Source organism: Ochotona curzoniae, unplaced genomic scaffold, assembly GCF_017591425.1.
Source record: "Ochotona curzoniae isolate NIBS_2020 unplaced genomic scaffold, NIBS_Ocur_1.0 scaffold_4701, whole genome shotgun sequence".
Taxonomy (NCBI): domain Eukaryota; kingdom Metazoa; phylum Chordata; class Mammalia; order Lagomorpha; family Ochotonidae; genus Ochotona; species Ochotona curzoniae.
In genome coordinates this window covers 78,776,062-78,794,674 of record NW_024467122.1, presented here as the reverse complement: position 1 = coordinate 78,794,674, position 18,613 = coordinate 78,776,062, and the positions used below count along the sequence as shown (strand labels likewise).

The window sequence follows — 18,613 nt, the reverse complement described above, 5'->3', positions numbered from 1 at the left end:
GTGCAACCTGGAGGCAGCAAGCAGTAGCTCAAGTACTTGGGCTCTGCCACCCTCGTGGAAGACCTAGATGAAGTCTCAGGCTTCAGCCTGCCCAGCCCCAGCTATGTGTGGGCATTTGCAGGGAGTGAACCAGTGGATAGACGATTCCTCTTTCTCTCTGTCTGCCTTTCCAATAAAAACAAAAATAAAAATTTTAAAATGAATTGTCTGGATCTGTCCCCTCAGTACTTAACTGCTTAACTTTTCTGCCTCAATCTTCAGGAACACTCTATGGACAGGTTTCATCTCAGCAATGCACAAAGGCAGGATTTAGCACCCAGCCACCTCTGGCCAGAGCTTGAGAGAGAGACTGAGTGAAGGCTAGGAGGTTCAGCCAGGAATCCCCACAGGGAAGGCAAATCCTGGGCAATAAAGTCAAGGTCACGTGGTCTAGCCTGCCCCTCTCCTTGCTCCACCTGAAGATCTTTCAAAGCCAATGTGATGTGCAGGGTTTTGAAGTCCACTGTGATAAGTTTACGATTCAATTACAGGCTCTTCAACATCACAAGGAGGATGTTGGAGGGGAAATGGGGCCGCTGACTCACCTGGATGTTGTCTGTGAGCTTCGCCAGGTGCTTGATGATCTCCCCGTGCTGTGCTGGCTGCATCTGCAGTAGCTTCTTAATAACAACCACCGACTCTGCGACCACGAGCTCTGTACAATGGGAGCGACAGTCGGATGGCCAGACCCAGGCGGGGAGGCGTGGGAGACATCCCCAGGCCACAGGCTCTCTTGCTCAATACCCTGAACACCTTGCTGGTGACCCTCAAGAGGTGTAGGAAAACCTGGACCTTAAGCAGAGCAAGCCAACCAGTGCACACGCACTGTCATGATATACAGTGGGAGACCCCTGGGCCAACAGAATAAGACTCGCAGGCAGACACCTGCTGATCACAGGGGGCAGTCCCTTGGACAGGCAGACACCCGCTCATGACAGGGGACAGTCCCTCGGACAGGCAGACACCGACCGTCACGGTTGGACAGGAGCTGAACCAGGCCGTTGAGACAGGTGTCACGCACTCGGCCTATGTTTGTCGCACAGCGTCCGATGGCCTGGATTGTGGCAGCTACAAAGTCCTTGTCCATGCTGCGAATGTAGGTCTGGGGAGACACCATGACAGAGTAAGCCCCAGCAGACAGTGAGCTCTCAGTGGTTCTGCAGCCTCCAAAGCGACCCTTAGGAAGCCTCTGAACTCCTGATGCCGGAGACCCACCGCTGGGACAGGGAGAGAATCCCCACGCCACTAGGCAGATAGTCCTCAACACAGGCAGAAAGTGAGCTATCATAGGTAGGAACTTTCTGCAGCCTGGGGCTCTGAAGACAAGAGTTGAGCCAACACCTTCCCTGGACCCCCTGGGCTGTACCTGGAACTCCCGCAGGACGGTAGGGATGTTGGTCTCATTGGCCAGGTTGGTAAGCACTTCCAGCTGCAGGGAGAGGCAGAGACACAGAAGCTGGGCAGGTGGCCGGGCCCTGGTGTGCTTGCAGCTGAACCCGCAGAGTGATAAGGGGAACACTGGCAGAGCCTGACTTTTTGTCCAAAATGCAGGCTGCCTCTTTGAGTGGTTTCCTTAAAGCATGCCTATAGCATCTGTGTCCTAGGACCACCGCAAGTGAGAACGCGCCCCATCGTCTTTAGCATGGCAGTCACCTTCCTCCACCCCTGAAGGACCTGGCTGCTGGCCGCCTGTCCTTTTCCAGGCCCTGCCCACTAAGCCCCAGCCACGCAGCCTTGCCTGCATTGGGCTCCATGCAGCGACTATCTGCCTGTGTCCATTTCTGTCCACAGGCGAGTCCTGCTGCTTTCTCAGGCTCTAGCTTCATGCCCAAGGCCACAGTCTCTTCGCTTCTACTTCCTAAACAGGTGTTCACAGTTGTCTGCGATTAGCTGCCTCCCCCACCCCTTCTAGATCCAGCAAGGTTTTGTAGTATGGGGTTCCCAGGAATATGGTGGCAGAGGTATGGGTTCCTCCTGCCACTCGGCTTCCTGACTGAGGGGGGAAGATGCATGGGGGCCCTAACACCAAGGGGGCTAGTATGGGGTGGAGAGGGGGACAGAGGACTGCAGGAGGCAAAGCCCAAGCCTAGGCGTCAGCACAGAGGTGGGCCTCACGTTCCCGAGCCAGTTTTAGCAAACTGAGGCACTGCATTTCACAGGTGAGAGTGGCAGGCGCATACCAGGTGCCAAGCAAAAGGATAGTTCTCTTCTCCATGGGCAAATGGCTCCAGTCTGGGCAGCTCTGGGCTCAGTCCCACACAGGAGCAGCTCCGGGGTAACCCCAGCCGTTATCTGAGGGGGCACATGGGGCTGGGAACCTGCCACCCGTCACTCACCTTCAGGATCTTGATCTGGGTAGGGTCGGTGGACCTGATGTAGAAGCTCTTCAGGTAGGGCTCGAACATGCCCTGGCACAAGAAAGGGGGCCCAGGGAGCTCCACCACCAGCCCAAGCCCCTTTTCTCTCCAGAGCTGGGATGGGGCAGCTCCCACTTCATTGCTGCCCTCCCTTCTCCATCTCAGGTCAGACATGTTCCATCACTACCAGTGGCCTTTTCCCGCCCACCCCAAGCCGGCGCAGGGGGCCCACGTGTGGGAGGGGCCTTCTCTTGCCCTCTCCAGACACAGCCAGAGCAGTCTCCCCTGGTGCCACCCCTGCACCCCTCCCCCAGCCCCAACAGCTGTCTCAGCTCACCCGGCGTTTGATGGACATCGTGGCCACGTTCTGGAGCACCACGTACTGCACCTCACTGCCAAGCAGATGAGAGAAAGAGAAACACGGAGACCCCGTGGGAAGGCAGGAGAGTGAGGAGGGAGATGGGGCTGGGCTCAGTGTAGGGCGCTTGCAAGAGAGGGTCAGGAGGCCGTCTGGGACCGGGTCGACACAGCCCAGGATGGAGTGGGTGGGCCCGGGCCAGTATGAAACTGAGTTGGGGGTGAGGCCAGCCCGCAGCGAGGCAAGGGCTGGGATAGACCCCGGAAGGCTGCAGCGGGGAGCGGCGGCCTAGTACCTGTGGCTGCGAAGGAGACGCACGAGCGCCTTGGCGATGACGCCCACCTCGGCCTTGGGCGCCAGGTGGAAGTAGAGCTGCGCCACGGCCATGACCACCGCGGCGCTGCGGCTCTGCAGCAGCGGCTTGGTGTTGCGTAGCAGCAGCCGGTGGTCGGGGTCCATGACGTAGGGCTTCCGTGCCGGGAGCGCCGCGGCGGCGGTGGTGGTCGCCTCCTCCGATCCGGGGCCCTTGGCCTCGTCCTCCTCGGAGCCGTAGAAGGCTTTCTCAGGGTTCTCCTCCAGCAGGGATTCCTGGAGCGGGGCGCAGAGGCAGCGGCTCAGCGACTCAGGCGCCGAACCCCTCTGCCCGCGCGCGCCCCGGTGCCTGGCCCGCGGCGGCAGCCACTTACGTTCTGCGTGGGGCTCAGGAACTGCGTGCGCGCATAGCGGGTGAGCATGCTGATGATGACCACCTGGCCCCACTCCTCCACGTCGATGAGCAGGTTGCAGAGCTTGCGGTAGTTCTTGTGGATCAGGTCGATGCGCTCCGGGCACACCTCCTCGAAGGCCATCACCACGCTGCCTGCCACCAGCTGGGGGACGACAGCACCCAAGCCGGTGAGCAAGGCAAGGACGGCAGTGCCCCCCTCGGCTGGTGCGCACCGTCGCCCTTCCCCAGCTGCATACGCACCGTGGTCTTGTCGGCCAGGAGCTTCTCAATGACTTCTATCAGCTGATCCTTCTGATCCGAGTCCAGACTGCAGGAGAACCCGCAGAGGGAGGATTCACCCTCTCCCACGCTCGAACCCGAGCCACGTTCATCCCCTGCCCGCCCTCACCCCCTCGAAACCCCGCCTCTGTTCTCTTCCATCTCTGTCAGACTGGGGTGAGGACAGACATGGGCTTGGTGCCTGAAGGGGGCTGGGCACCCCCTTGGTAGAGTTGGGGGTGGGGGTGAGGCGGGAGCAGGGCTGGGCGGGGCTACCTGTAGAGTTTGGGGATGGCGTGGGCGGCGGTTTTGCGCACGTAGGGGGACATGTCCGAGGCGGCCTCCTTGATGGCTAGCATCATGATGGGCACGATGATGGGCACGCGGATGCTGGACAGGACGCGGAGGGCACTGGCGCGAATCAGTTGGTTGGGGTCCTAAGGGCAGAGGTGGAGGCAGCCATTAGAGGGCGCCAGGTGAAGTGATAGGGAGAGCCTGCTTTGGAAGTCAAGGTCCTCCGCTGCCACCAGCAGCTCCCAGTTCCCTGCCTCCTGACTCGAGCCTGGAGGTTACCCAGAGCCTGGAGGATGCCCTCAAGTCTGCATGAGGGTGCCCTGCCCCTGGATTTTGGCTGCAGATCCCTGACACCTGATAGGTGTAGCAATGAGCGAGGCAAACACCTGCAGAGCGCCAGGAGTCCCTGAAACACCCCTTGGCTGCAGGGCGTGTCCCTGTCTGAGGCAGCCAGCCTTCCCCAGCGGCGGCTCAGAGCTGCTCCCTTCCAGCCCGTGCACAGGCGGAGTGTGCGGGTCCTTTCCGACCGCCAAGCACAGCCTATGCACACGCCTGGTGAGTGCCGGCCCTGACTTTCTAATCCAGTCTAAAGACTCCCAAGGTTACAGGTGACACGGATGGCATGCCCCTCGCAAATGCTGCAACTGATTTTAAAACAGATGATTTAGAAACAACTGTTTAAAAAGCAGGAGTCACTTGGTCCACCCTCCCCCACCGCCTGGAGACAGTTCATAGCTCAAACACCAAATCCCTTTTCCTTAATTTTAAAAAGTATTTTAGTTGGGAATGCTTGTAGAGTCACAGGAAGTTCTGTCTCTCCCTTTTTAATCACTCTTTCTTTTAAAGATTAATTTTTATTGCAAAGTCAGATATACAGAGAGGAAGATCTTCTGACCGATGATTCACTCCCCAAGCAGCTGCAATGGCTGGAACTGAGCTGACCCCAAGCCAGGAGCCTCCTCCAGGTCTCCTTGCTTTCCCAAGGAGGGAGCTGGATGGGAAGCGGGGCATTAGAACCAACGCCCATATGGGATCCTGGTGCATCCAAGGCAAGGATTTGAGCCACTGAGCGCAGGGTCCTCTCTTTTTAATTTCTTAGAACAGCATTTAGCCTACCAGTTGAGATATCTGCATGGCAAATCGGAAAACAGGCGTTCCATCCCCAGCTCTGGCTCCTGTCTCCAGCTTCCTGTTAATCTGGCCAGGGGAAGCAGCGATAGTGGCTCAACTAAGTGGTTCCTGCACGGGAGACCCGGATGGCGTTCTCAGCTCCTGGCTTTGGCCTGCTCCAGTCCCAACTGTTGTGGACATTTGGGAAGTGAACCAGCAGGTGGAAGTTAGTTCTGTCAAACAAATAAATACTTTCTTCAAAAAAAAAATCAAATTTATGTCTTTTTTTACATTTTTTAAAAATAATTATTTTCATCTATTTGAAAGGCAGACACAGAGATCATTTGCTTGTTCACTCCCCAGATGTTGCAAACATCTAGGAAGACAGGGCAAAGCTGGGAGCCCAGAACTCTAACCTGGGCCTCCCACGTCAGTAGCAAGGATCCCAATTCTTGAGCCTTCATCTGCTACCTCCCTGTTGCATCAGCAGGAAGCTGGATGGAAAGTGTTGTAGCACGATTTGAACTGGTACTCCCATATGGGATGTGGGCACCCAAAGCACACATTGTGCCATGACCTCTGCCCCTCCATTTTTATTTATTTGAGAAGCAGAGGCAGAGAAAGACAGAGTTCTCACGGACTGGTTCCCCTTGCAAATGCCTGAAATGGCTGGAGCTAAAGGCAGGAGCCAGGAATGCAAGGCAGGTCTCCTGCACAGGTGGCAAGAATCCAACTGCCTGAAAGATCGCTAGCTGTTGCTTAGGGTGTGTATTAACTAGAATCGGGAGTCGCAGCCAGGATGCGAATCCAGGCACTCCAGTGTGGGGTACAAGAACTTTTATTATTATTATTAATATTATTATTATTATTTTATGATATGGTTCCATTGGCTCTAAGATTTCCTCTCCCCACTCCCCCCCCAACCTCCTCATCCCCACTGACTTCCCCTCTATTATATCAATGCAAAGTCCTTCATGAACAGTCACAAATCCATCATTCTGCCATTTATGGGACTGTTAAAATATTTATGGGTGCTGGACTCTCTGCCACTGTCTATACCTACAATGTCAGGATACACTTAAATAGGATGCAAGAATCTTTTTTAAAAATATACTTTAATATTTTTTTAAAAAATTTTATTGGAAAGTCAGATCTATAGAGAGGAAGAGGGACAGATCCTCCATCCATTGATTCACCCCCCTAGTGACCACAATGGCCGGTGCTGCGCCAATCCGAAGCTAGGAGCCAGGAGACATGGGCACAGGGTCCCAAGGCTTTGGACCATCCTCAACTGCTTTCCCAGGCCACAAGCAGGGAGCTGGATGGGAAGCAGGGCCACCGGGATTAGAACCGGCACCCATATGGGTTCCCAGAGCATGCAAGGCGAGGACTCTAACAACTAGGCTACCTCACTGTGCCCAGGATATAAGAATCTTAACTAACATCTCAATCAATAGTCAAAGAGCTAATCTTGATATCTAACTTCCTGCTGGTGCAGCCCCTGGGAGGCAGCAGGGGATACCTCAAACAGCTGAGTCCTTGCCACCACTGTGAGAGACCAGCTGGCTCCTGGCTCTGGCCCAGCTCTGGCTGCTATGGGCATGCAGAGGATAAAGCAGACAGGAACTTTCAAGATCTACCTCTCACAACATACATACATAAACAGGAAGCAAACTGGTGTGGCTGAGGTCTGTCAGGCGCCAGTCTTTGCTCTAGAGCTTGTCTGATGGGTCATCTCCAGTAAGAGAGGCCTCAGTCCTTCATAAAGTATTGGGACAATGTATTCCTTCTTGTAACAGCAGTCACTTTAAAGATTTCTATTGGGCCTGGCGGCGTGGCCTAGCGGCTAAGGTCCTCGCCTTGAACACACCGGGATCCCATATGGGTGCCGGTTCTAATTCCGGTGGCCCCGCTTGCCATCCATCTCCCTGCTTGTGGCCAGGGAAAGCAGTCGAGGACAGCCCAAAGCCTTGGAACCCTGCATCCATGTGTGGGATACCCAGAAGTTCCTGGCTCCTGGCTTGGGATTGGCATAGCATTGGCCGTTGCGATCACTTGGGGAATGAATCATTGGACGGAAGATCTTCCTCACTGTCTCTTCTCTCTGTATATCTGACTTTCCAATAAATAAATAAATCTTAAAAAAAAAAAAAGATTTCTATTGGAACCATTCTACTAGGGCTGAAAACCTCCAGGACTATGATCTTCAAAAATGATTTTATTTGCAAGCCAGAGGCCGATCTTCCATGTATTGCTCCCCTCCCTAATTGTCTGCAAGTACTGCTGTTTGCTGCCTGCCAGGAGCACTGAGCAGGAAGGTGAACGGGAAGCCCTGAGCAGCTGGGGTTCAAACCCCATCGCCTTGGTTTGAGTGACCAAGTGGCAGCTTAACCCGAGGGACTCATTTTTAAACACATTTTACCTATTTGCAAGGAAAAGTGATACAAGGAGAGAGAGAAAAATCTTCCTGTGCCATGGTTTACTTCTCAAACTGCTACAACAGCCAGGCTAGGCCAGTCTGAAACCAGAAAGTCCATCTGGATCTTCCACGTGGGTGGCTAGGACCCCAGAACTTGGGCCATCATCGGCTGCCTTTCGAGGTGTGTTAGCAGGACGCTGGGCTGCAAACAGAGTAGCCTTGATACAGCATTGCCCATCCCAAGTAGCAGCTTAACCTACTGTACTACAACACTCAGTCTGGTTTATTGCCCTGGAGAGGCACAGAAAGAGGGTGTGTGTGTACAAGTTCCCATCCACTGGTTCACTCCCCAAAATACCTGCAACAGCCAGAACTGAGCCAGGCCAGAGCCAGGGGCCAGGAGCCCGCTCCAGGTCTCCCATGTGGGTGACTTAAGCCGACATCCGCTGCTTCCTGTGGTCTGTATTAGCAGCAAGCTGGAGTCAGAAGCCAGGCATGCCGAGTGCTGTCTGCACTGCCAGAGTAATTGTAACCATACTAAACTTCCCTCGCCTCCTTTCTAACCAAGTCACTAGCTCCCCTTTGCAATTTCCAGCTTCCCATTACCATACTGAATGACCAGATTGCGAATTCGTGAGGAGCTTGTGACAGATTACTGGGTTTCCACCAGATTGCAGATCAAAGAAGTCTCCAGGGACAACCCCCAGAATAATGTTTTACCATCTTGCCCAGCTCCCAGTTTTTCTGTGCAAGATGCCCTCTGGTTGGCTTACAAATGGAGGAGAGCCTATTTGGGGCCATAGTCTGCCTGCCTTCCAGTGCCACTCAAATCAAACTGCTATGTACATCTGCCCAGCATCGCGGGGCTAATTTTTTTCGATTTATTTTATTTTCGTATTGGAAAGTCAGATATACAGAGAAGAGGAGAGACAAAGAGGAAGATCTTCCTTCCAATGAATCACTCCCCAAGTGAGCGGCTGCAATGGCTGGAACTGCGCCAATCCCAAGCCAGGAGCCTGGAGCTTCTTCTAGGTCTCCCACATGGGTGCAGGGTTCCAAGGCTTTGGGCCATCCTCGATTGCCTCCCCAGGCAACAAGCAGGGAGCTGGATGGCAAGCGGGATCACCAGAATTAGAACCGGCGCCCATAGGGCACGTGCAAGGAGAGGACTTTAGCCGCTAGGCTAACGTGTCAGGCCCATGGGGCTAATTTTGTTTAGATGACATAAACACTTGCCTGAGAGGGCATGGTTTTGGCACTGGACACTCCTATCATTTGCTGAGTGAATGAATGATCTTTATACACAAGTGACCATGCTTTGTGTTCCACCCCAAAGAAGCACTGCCAAGCCCTCCTGCTGGCCAGTGCTGGCCGGGGCAGGGGTGACCACCATTCCAGCATGACTATATAAGATGGCTATAGACAGGAAGAGAGAAGTGGGACTGCTCATAGTCCCTTTCCCACAGATTTGAACTGAAAAGTTTGGAAAGTGTAGGGGATTTAAACTGATCATCAGAGCTAAAAAAATGTGACCTGGGCAGACTCCATGGGGTCTCCATGGGGATCCATGAACTCAACTCCAGACAAGAACCCTCGACAGTGTAGATGGCATAGGGAGTCACAGAACCACTCCATCCTAAAGGACTTGGATGGCCCCAGTGACTCTCCCCCTGGGGTGATTTTGATTTCCATCCACTGCTAATCGCATTTCCCCACAGCAGACGTTGAGCCAGGGCTTCTGGGATGGACACCCTGCATGCACTGGGGCAGCTGAGACCGGCCTGCCGCTGTCTCTAGGATGTGTGCGATGTGCCCATCTGACTCAGAGCAGAAACCCTGGGCTTTGTTTGGACAGCACGTGCCTGTCCCTCGTGCAGACTGTGGAACCCCACCTCCAAGCTCCAACCATCCTCCTTCACAGCAAACTCCTGTCCCGGTGGAGCTCACCCTGCTCAGCAAGTCCCCTCTCCCCCGACACACACCTAAACGGCTCTAATCATCACTGTTCCTTATAGACAGCCTGGGCCAGGCAAGCCATAGTGCCCAGCAGGGAGGTATGCCAAGGCCATTGTCCTGCTCATGCGCTCTTTTGCCCAGGGTGCTGCCTGGCCAGGGGTCTCATTCCCACACCCCCCTCACTGAGCGAAGAGGCCTGAGGGGTTCTCCAGTGCTGGGACTCTGTGGTCAGGGGAGGTGGCCTGCTGTGACTTGGATCGCCCCAACTCAGCTCCTACTGAAGCTGTATCCCCACTGTGTGGTATTAAAACAAGTGGGGGGCCCGGCACGGTGGCCTAGTGGCTAAAGTCCTCATGTTGAAAACACTGGGATCCCAAATGGTCGCCGGTTCTAATCCTGGCAGCTCCACTTCCCATCCAGCTCCCTGCTTGTGGCCTGGGAAAGCAGTAGAGAACGGCCCAAAACCTTGGGACCTTGCACCTGCATGGGAGACCTGGAGGAGGTTCCTGGCTCCTGGCTTGGGATCAGCAAAACTCTGGCCGCTGTGGTCACTTGGGGAGTGAATCATCGGATGGAAGATCTTCCTCTCTCTCCTTCTCTCTGTATATCTGACTTTGCAATGAAAATAAAATAAATCTTAAAAAAAAAAAAAAAACAGGTGGGATGGGATGGGATGGGCGGTGTGGGAGCAGGCGTTGTGGTCCAGCAGGTGAAGATGCCATGTGGGACACCTGCATCCTGTATCAGAGTACATTTTGCCATCCCTAACCTCTGCTTCTCATCCAGATCCCTGCTGAAGTACACCCTGGGGCAGCTGGAGGGCTTGGGCCCTTGGCACCCTCGTGGCTGACCTGGATGAATTTCCTGGTTCTTGTCCTGACCCAGCCCTGCTGTGGTAGGCATTTGGGGAGCGAATCAGTGGACGAAGATCTCTCTCTGTTGCTCTGCCTTTTAAATAAACAAAAATATAAAGATTTTTGTTTTTGGAGAGGGGATTGGGTCCATGAGGACTCTGAATGAATGGATCGATGGGTGAACCCGGGAATGGATGTGTGATAAATGTCAGTTTGTGGGTAGGCATCTGGCATAGCAGTTAAGACACTTATACCCCACGAAACAGTCCTGGCTGCCATGGAAATTTGGGAAATGAGGCATTGGGTGGAAGCTTCAATACATTTTCAAACTCGCCAGCTTAGCTCTGCCTCTTGGACGTGCCCCTCTCGCCCTGTAACGCCCTCAGGACCCTGCCAACCTCAAAGATCACGTGAGCTTTCATCCTGCACACACTGCCTAGGCTGTGGTGTTCTGTCCCTGCTGCGGGCCCCCGGCCTCCCCTGTCCCCTCTTGGCCCTTGGCCTCCACTCCTGGAGTAGCAGGTACATCCCCTGCTCTGCCTGGGACCCTCCTGACTCGTGTGTGTGTGTGTGTGTGTGTGTGTGTGTGTGTGTGTGTGTGTGTGTGTGTGTCTCCTTCCCAACTCCCTCCTTCTGACCTTGAGGCCACGCTGGAACGTGGAGATGGACAGCAGAGCCAGGTCTTGCTGCTCCTCGGCGTAGCGCACCAGGTACACATAGACAAGCTTCTTCACCTGGGGGTAGGGGGAGGAGGTGCGTTCCACAGGATTTTCCCTGCAGGGGGCAGGAGCTGTCCCCACCAGCTGGCTGGAGCCCTGGGATTGGGGGGGGGCACCAGTTCTCCCAGTGGGAGTCCTGAGACCTTCCCCAGGGTCTACATGCAGTGCAGGGGGCACATGCCTGGCACTCTCCTGGCTTGGGGACACTGCCGGAGCGGGTGAGACCCCAGCCCTGCCTGGGGGAGCGCTCACCTCTATGTTCTTGCAGGCCACGTTCTTCACCACAGCAGGGAACAGGTCTGAGGCATTCTTCCCGCGGGCGATCATCTGGGAAGGCAGCAGGGATGAGGCAGGGTTCCGATTAGAGCTGCTCCCTGGCACCCACGCCCCACCCCATGGGCGTCCCCCAGGCTCACCGCCACGATCCGCTTCATGGCCTCCAGCTTGAGGGAGTCCTTGTTGGTGTCCAGCATCTCCTTTAGGTCGTCATGTCTAATGGGAGGTGCAAGAGTTCAGCTGAGGGCATAAGGCTGGGTGGTAAGGGTTAGAGCAGGGCCTGGCCTGAAGGGTGAGGGCCCAGAGCCCAGAGAAAGGGGTGCACCACAGTGTCAGGAGTGATAAGGGCCAGCCAGTAATCTGGGTTGAACTCTGTCTGCTTCCCAAAATGGTACAGCGGGGTTCTACCCAGAGGGTGGCAGGTGCAGTTGATTCACTGGCTCCACTGGACCAGTGTGGGTGTGTAGACTGCTGAATGAGCAGAAACATGGGGAGAAAGCCTCAGGAGGACAGAGGGTTGGGGTGAAGCACCTACACACTAAATAATGCTGAAGATGGCCAGCAAACCGCTGAGAAGCAGGAAAGAGCAAACAGCTAGTCCCCTACAGGTTTCAGGGCAAGCATGGCCCTGCCTGCAGCCTCATTTCTTGCTTTTGGCTTCCAGGGCTATGAGACAGCAAACCACAACAGTTCTCAGAAGCCCCAGCGGGTGAAATAGACTGATGTGGCCAGATCCAGAGCCAGGACACCAAGAGGAAGGGCCTGGGATGGGAGGGCAGGCACATGGAGAAGGACCAACGAGGAGGAGACTGAGGACATGAGCAGGATGCCTTGTCCTGCACCAAGTGCCCTTCCGGGTCCTGACCTCACACACTAAGCCGGTTCCTAGGACCACAAAGTCCCAGCAACTCCACAGACAGCCCCTCAGCCAACGCCAGACCTGAAACGTCACAGTCCCCGGCCACCCAGGGAGACACTCAAGTGCTCCTGGGAGAAAGAGGCCACACTTGGGGTAAGGTGCTGCACTGCACCTGACTGAGGACTGGCTCAGGTGTGCATTTCACTCAGGGTCCATTCAGATGTCCGAGGCAGGGGGGCTGGCCTTGTAGCACAGTGGGTTATGTGGCTGCCAGCATGTGGGAAATTTGGATGGAAATCCTGGCTGTCATGGCCATTTGGGAACAGAATACATGAATGGAAGATCACTGTCTTTCAAATAAAATAACTTCTATTAAAAAAAAATGATTTTAAAAGGAAGTATCTTGTCAAAGTTTGGGAAATGACAGAAAACTTCATTTGGAAAAAAACCAGTAGGTAGGAATTCCACACAATTATTTTTGGTTAGAGAATAATGCTGGGCAGCCTTCTAGACGGTAAGACATTCAACACAATGGCAGATACGGTATCAGGTAGAAAACAGGCTAAATGGTCTTAGGGAGCACATCATCAAAGGATTAAAACTTTATCCATTAGGAACAAATAACTCACAAAGACATTTTCCCTGGTTGAATCAATGTTGTTGGGGCAAGGCAACTGCTATGCAGCAAAAAATTGGACTTGTGTTCATATTTCACAACAAAGTGAATGCCATAGCTGCTTGACAGGTAAATTAGTTTTTTAAAGGTTTATTTATTTTTATTGGAAAGACAGATCTACAGAGAAGAAGAGAGACACAGAGAAAGATCTTCCAACCACTGGTTCACTCTCCAAATGGCTGTAATAGCTAGAGCTGAGCTGACCCGAATCCAGTAGCCAGAAGCTTCTTCCTGGTCTCCTACACGGGTGCAGGGTCCCAAGGCTTTGGGCTGTCCTCGACTACTTTCCCAGACCACAAGCAGGGAGCTGGATGGGAAGTGGAGCTGCCAGAGTACAAACCTGCACCTATAAGGGATGCTTGCACTTGAAGGGGGAGGATTAGCCAATTGAGCCATTGCACTAGATCCAATAGTTAATTATCATTATTTTTTAAAGATTTATTTATTTTTATTGGAAAGGTGGATATACAGAGAGGAGAGACAGAGAGGAAGATCTTCCGTCCGATGATTCACTCCCCAAGCAGCCACAACGGCCGGAGCTGAGCTGATCCGAAGCCAGAAGCCTCCTCCGGGTCTCCCACGTGGGTACAGGGTCCCAAAGCTTTGGACCATCCTCGACTGCTTTCCCAGGCCACAGGCAGGGAGCTGGATGGGAAGCAGGGCTGCTGTGATTAGAACTGGCGCCCATATGGGATCCCGGGCATGCAAGGCGAGGACCATCACGCCGCACCCAGTTAGATTATTTTTAAGGCCATAAAATTACAACTAACAAAATGGCTAGGCTTATTTATTTATTTATTTATTTTTGCAAAGATTTATTTGCTGATTTGAAAAGCAGAGCTACAGAGAGGGAAATAGAGAGAGAGAGAGAAAATGTGTTCCATTCGCTGGTTTACTCCCAGGTGGCCACAGATCCAGGGCTAAGCCAGAAGCAGAAACTTCTTCCGGGTCTCCATGTGGGTGCAGAGGCCCAAGGACTCGGTCCCTCTTCTGGAAGGCAGACTTGAACCAGTGCTCATATGGGATGCTGGCAATGCAGGTGGCAGCTTAGCTAGCCCTGCTCTGACAGTTTTAAATAGGCCACGCCCAACCTTCAGTGTCAGCGCCACTGCAAGTCCCTCTGCCATCTCTCTCTCCCTCTAGGTGGACACAGTCCCAAGCTGTTCCCTCCCATTCAGTGGGGAATGGAGAGGTATTCTTTGGTCACGTGTCCCTGTACAGTAAACAACCTGCCCAGCCATGCCTAAGTGGTCCTAGGACTGGTGGTCAGGAAGTGAACAAAGGGCACATTATGTGCTCCACTAGGACAAAACCAGGCCCCCAAAGTGGCCAGTGGACTCCTCCGGGAAACTTTTGGATGGTACACATGTTATTCCAAGATGCCAAGATCCCTGACCACCTCCCGCAGGCTCCCTGGGGTGACACCTCCCTAGATTCCATGGTCACTTTGCCCCGCCTCCTTTAACTCACAGCCCCAAATACCACAGACCCCTGTCAAATACGCACTCCCAACCTAGTGCATCACTCCTGGCCCTTGCAGAAGGGAGGGAGGAGACCACTGCCCCCTGTGAACACTGTCCCATGCTGTCCTGGAAAGAGAGCCTGGGCTCCCATCAGCTCAGCTCCCAAGAGGCAGAGGACAGGAGAGATGCGCAGCAGCACCCCAGGCCATGAAACATTCATGCCGCACAGGCAGATCCCCTTACGCCTCTCCACTGAGCTGAACCCTCCTCCGGGACTCTCCTGGCGGTGGCTGGGGCCAGCCACAGGGTGGCACCTGGCTTTGAGGCCAGACTGCCCCATCTTCCCCCCACACCACCCGCCAGGGAGGGGCTGCCCAAACTGTGCTTCATGCTGTTCCCAAACGTCACCCAGGGCCTACCACAGCCACACCTGGGGGGTGGAGAAGATCAAAGTGGGACTGCTAAAGATAGGTTCCTATTCTCCTCCCACCAGGACCTCCAGCAGGTGGGCTCCTCATGCACCCTTCACACTCTCACCCCCATGCTGTGCCCCCTGCCCATCCCAGGACCCTAAATGCTAGCCCCATCTCCCTGCACCCAACAGGTGAGCTGTGGGCTGACAGTAGCAGCTGCCCATCCCTGGCCACCTTTGACATCCCCCAGGTCCCTCTGTACCGTAGTGGCTGGCTCTGGCTCTGGCCTTGGCCAGCCTCTGGACTGGGTCCTCCCAGAGAAGCTTCTGGAGTTGCTTCCTCCTCTGGGGCCTGTAGCCACTGGAGCTCCTCGGGCTGCAGGGCCTGGTACCAGGGCGGGGGGCCACCTTCAGGGGCCAACACAGGACTGGTAGCCTCCTGATCAGGCCCACTGGCCCCCTTGGCCCCGGGCCTTACCAAGGCCCCTGGGAGCTGCAGGAGTCGCTGCATGTGGCAGGGCAGGTTGTGCTGTGGGTTGGAACTGAGCTAGCCTGGGGTGCAGCGGCTGCTGGTCACTGCTACCACACGGTTCGCCCCTTGAGACTCAGTAACCGGACCCTGTGCAGTGCTCAGAGGCCAGGCCCCAGGAGGGACAGAGAGGCGGGGCCTAGGTGTCTAGGGTAGGGCAAGACTGTGGCCCCAATACTCCAGCAGGCGTTTATCCTGCTGTCTTTGCGTTGATGGATCAGGAGTGCCAACTTGCTTTGAGGATGGCGTCTGAGAGGTGAGTGCTGGGAAGGGTGCAGTCAGCGGCGAGAGACCCTGGGAGGGTGGTTCTTATCAGAGCAAGGAGAACGACTTGAGTCCAAGCGTGGCCCAGGGTTTGCCCTCGGCCTCCCGGCTTACAGCGTGCTAGTCGCTCCACGCCCATTACAAGCAGCTTCCACCTGATCATAACGGTGATCTCTGATACGTTGATACAAAAAACATTCCTCACCCAAGAACCTCCTCGAGGGTATTTTAAAATGACAAAGAGGAGACCAGTGCCCTGTGGACTAAGCCTGCCCTCCCACCCCGCACCCCAGTCTCTGGGCAGAGGGGCCAGGGAGCTGAGAGGCGAGCGATACCCTCCACCACCCCTTCTCCTCTCTAACCCCTCAGCCTCGGGCTCCAGCCTCGCCTGGGCAGGGCCGGGACTGGCTTCCTACCTCCCTCTCTGTCTTCTTCCATCTCTATTTCCTCCCCACCATGCCCTTGGCACCCCCACCCACTGTCCACTTCCCCTCTGCCTGCCAGCACTGCTCAACTTCACCCACCATGACAACTTAAGCCGCTGCACCCACAGGTTCCCACCCACTCACCATCTAGCTCTTGTTCCTCTGACCTGCTTCTCACAGCAAACCAGACTCCACGTAAAATCCCCTGTAGCTCCATGTCCCAGACTTAACACACCTGCACCTTCACCCTCCGGCAGAGCCGTCTGTTCCTCCCAGCACCCAACCCTGGCAGCTCCTGACCCCCAGCCCCGCAGGCATCCCTCCATCCCTGCTGAGATCTGAGCTTCTTCTATTGACCCTCCCCCCACCCTCCTTCCTGCTTGCCAGAGGTTCCTCCCACCCTAATAACACACACATAAAAATAGCAACAAAAAGATAGACAAACCTCTTGGAACCAGAGTTGCCTCCAGCAACTCTCTCTCTCTTTTCCCCTTGACAATCAAACTACTTAAAAGCCCAGTGTCCTGTCTGAGGTGTCACTTCCCATTTGCTCTGGTTCTAGATGCTGCTGGCTGATGGATGGGGAGGGAAGGTATGGCTAAGGATGAGGCAGACACCGTAACACACTGACAAAGGCCCAATGACACGCATGCATTATTTCTTCACCTCTTCTGGATGTGGAAAAGTGATAAATAGAATAGGGGTGACAATCTAGCTCCTGATCTGGCTCCCAGGGCTGGAGATGGGGGACAGAGTGAGAAAAAGCTGACCTCTTCTTTCTCAAACAACAGTCTCCAGCTTCTTCCCTTGCTTGACTTGACCTTGGTGCACACTGAACCCCCTCCCCCATTCCTGAAATCCCACCTTCTGTTCTGCCTGCCCATAGCTTCACTTGGATACCGGAAACCTTTTCCCCTTGGTCTCTGGATGGTCACCCCGACTGTTGTTATTCTTTGGGTTCAGGCCTGTGCCCTGTCTGAACCCCCTTTATGCACCCTCCCTGGGTTAGCTCCACTTCCATCTGTGGTTTTAAGTAACACGTGGATAGCAACAAGCCTCTAAGGCATCTCCTATCAGCCATCTGCCCACCAGACTTGTGCATTTCTCAGAGGGCTACAAGCTCAGTGCAGCTGAAGCTGGGGACCAGTCAGCAGGTCTGTGGGCTCCCCCTGCTCCACAGCCCTAAGCTCGCTTCCCCTGGGGGAGCCCAGGCCACGCCCACTGTGCCCTGCCTCTCAACGTCACCTCGGCCCCCTCCCATCTCACCTCCAATCCCTTCCCTGCCATTCCAGCCTCTAATCTTCCTAAAACCACCTATCTGGTGGTGGCACCAGCTTGGGATCCTCCCCACCTTCCTTTCGGTCACAGCAATGGCTCCCACGGTGATTCTGACCACACTGTTCCAGCACCAACGAAGCAGCTGGCCCGCCTCGCCTTCCCATGCCTGCAAAGCCCCTCACAGACCCATCCTGCCCCACAAAAGCAACCCCCCCCCCACTGTGCAACCGAAAACAAGGGGGGTCAGAGCTGCAACGTGACCAGTACAGGAAGGCACAAGATAGGCCTTTAGTAACTGCTGGTCGGTCACTGAATTTACTTACAAACAAACCAAAACAAACTAGCCAGAGGCAGGCACAGGGGAGGAATTGAAATACAAGGTCAATGTGCAAAGCAGGAGTGTGTCAGCTGGGAGATCCAGAGGAAAGGATTTTGAAGCGACTCCAGGTTCAAACTCTTGTTTGCCAGCCTATATCTCCTTCCCCGACTTAGGGGGGGAAAAAAAAGGAAGAAGAAAATGGAGCCCACCCTCTCAGTACAGAAAACCGTGGGAAACGCGGTAGGGCAGCGGCCCGCAGCAGGAACAGCAGAGAGGAAGCAAGCTGGCCCATCCCCCGCCGCCAGGCCTGCCCCTGCGCACGGGCAGCGGCTCCCAGGCTGCAGCGAGGTGGCTGGGCGGCCAGCCGGCAGGCTGGCACCGGGGCGGGGCCCGCGCGCGGCCCGGCAGCCCTGGCGCTGTCCATGGTGCCCGCGCGCTCGCCCGGACCCGGCCCTCCGCGCGCCCCGAGCCTCACCGCTTGTAGTCCGAGGAGAAGATGCCACCGCTCGCCGGGTCGTGGCCGTATTCAGGCTCCCCGGGGCCGGCGGAGCCGCCCTTGTCCTCGCTGTATGCGGGAGCGGCCGACATGGCGAGGCCGGGGGACCTCGGGCTTCGCCGGGCTGGAGGAGGAGGCTGCGCGGCCGGGCTCCGGCCGGGGCGGAGGAAGGCGGCCGGGGTTGGGGGTACGAGGGGGACGCGCGCTCCGCAGACGCTGTGAACGGCGGCGCTGGCTGCGCGCGGGCGCATCAATCAGGGCCGCGCACACAGGCTCTTAAAGGCACCGGCACCGGCGAGCGGAGAGGGCGGAGAGGGCAGCCGCGCCGGCCCCGCCCAGACCCCACGGAGATCCCCTCTCCCCGGAGGACAGCTCCTGCCCTTTAAAGGGACCTCGCGCCCTTGCCAAGACTCAGGGTGGGTAAGGCTGCGGGCAGAGAGGAGGGGGCGGGGCACACAAGACCGAGAAATCGTAACTGAGCTTTGGAAAATACTTTAATGGCCCCCTGCTGAGGCCCCCGTGCCA

The 18,613-nt window shown here is 55.4% G+C and overlaps 1 protein-coding gene across 3 annotated transcripts in view; it reads right to left on the bottom strand.

The window, feature by feature from the left end:
* Window positions 1-18,254, bottom strand: part of AP3B2 (adaptor related protein complex 3 subunit beta 2) — a 29,829-nt gene extending 11,575 nt beyond the window's left edge. For 2 of the 3 annotated variants that reach the window (XM_040968770.1, XM_040968771.1), the window contains exons 1-13: window positions 18,068-18,254; window positions 11,508-11,583; window positions 11,344-11,418; window positions 11,011-11,106; window positions 4,016-4,176; window positions 3,722-3,788; window positions 3,441-3,623; window positions 3,050-3,342; window positions 2,734-2,788; window positions 2,376-2,447; window positions 1,406-1,468; window positions 1,009-1,141; window positions 585-694 (exon numbers count right to left, since the gene is read on the bottom strand). In XM_040968770.1, coding sequence (XP_040824704.1) covers window positions 585-694; window positions 1,009-1,141; window positions 1,406-1,468; window positions 2,376-2,447; window positions 2,734-2,788; window positions 3,050-3,342; window positions 3,441-3,623; window positions 3,722-3,788; window positions 4,016-4,176; window positions 11,011-11,106; window positions 11,344-11,418; window positions 11,508-11,583; window positions 18,068-18,180 — 1,497 coding nt within the window. In that variant the 5' untranslated portion in view covers window positions 18,181-18,254. The remainder of the gene's footprint in view (window positions 1-584; window positions 695-1,008; window positions 1,142-1,405; window positions 1,469-2,375; window positions 2,448-2,733; window positions 2,789-3,049; window positions 3,343-3,440; window positions 3,624-3,721; window positions 3,789-4,015; window positions 4,177-11,010; window positions 11,107-11,343; window positions 11,419-11,507; window positions 11,584-18,067) is intronic. The other variant, XM_040968772.1, reaches the window with a different exon arrangement.
* Window positions 18,255-18,613: the final 359 nt, after the last annotated feature.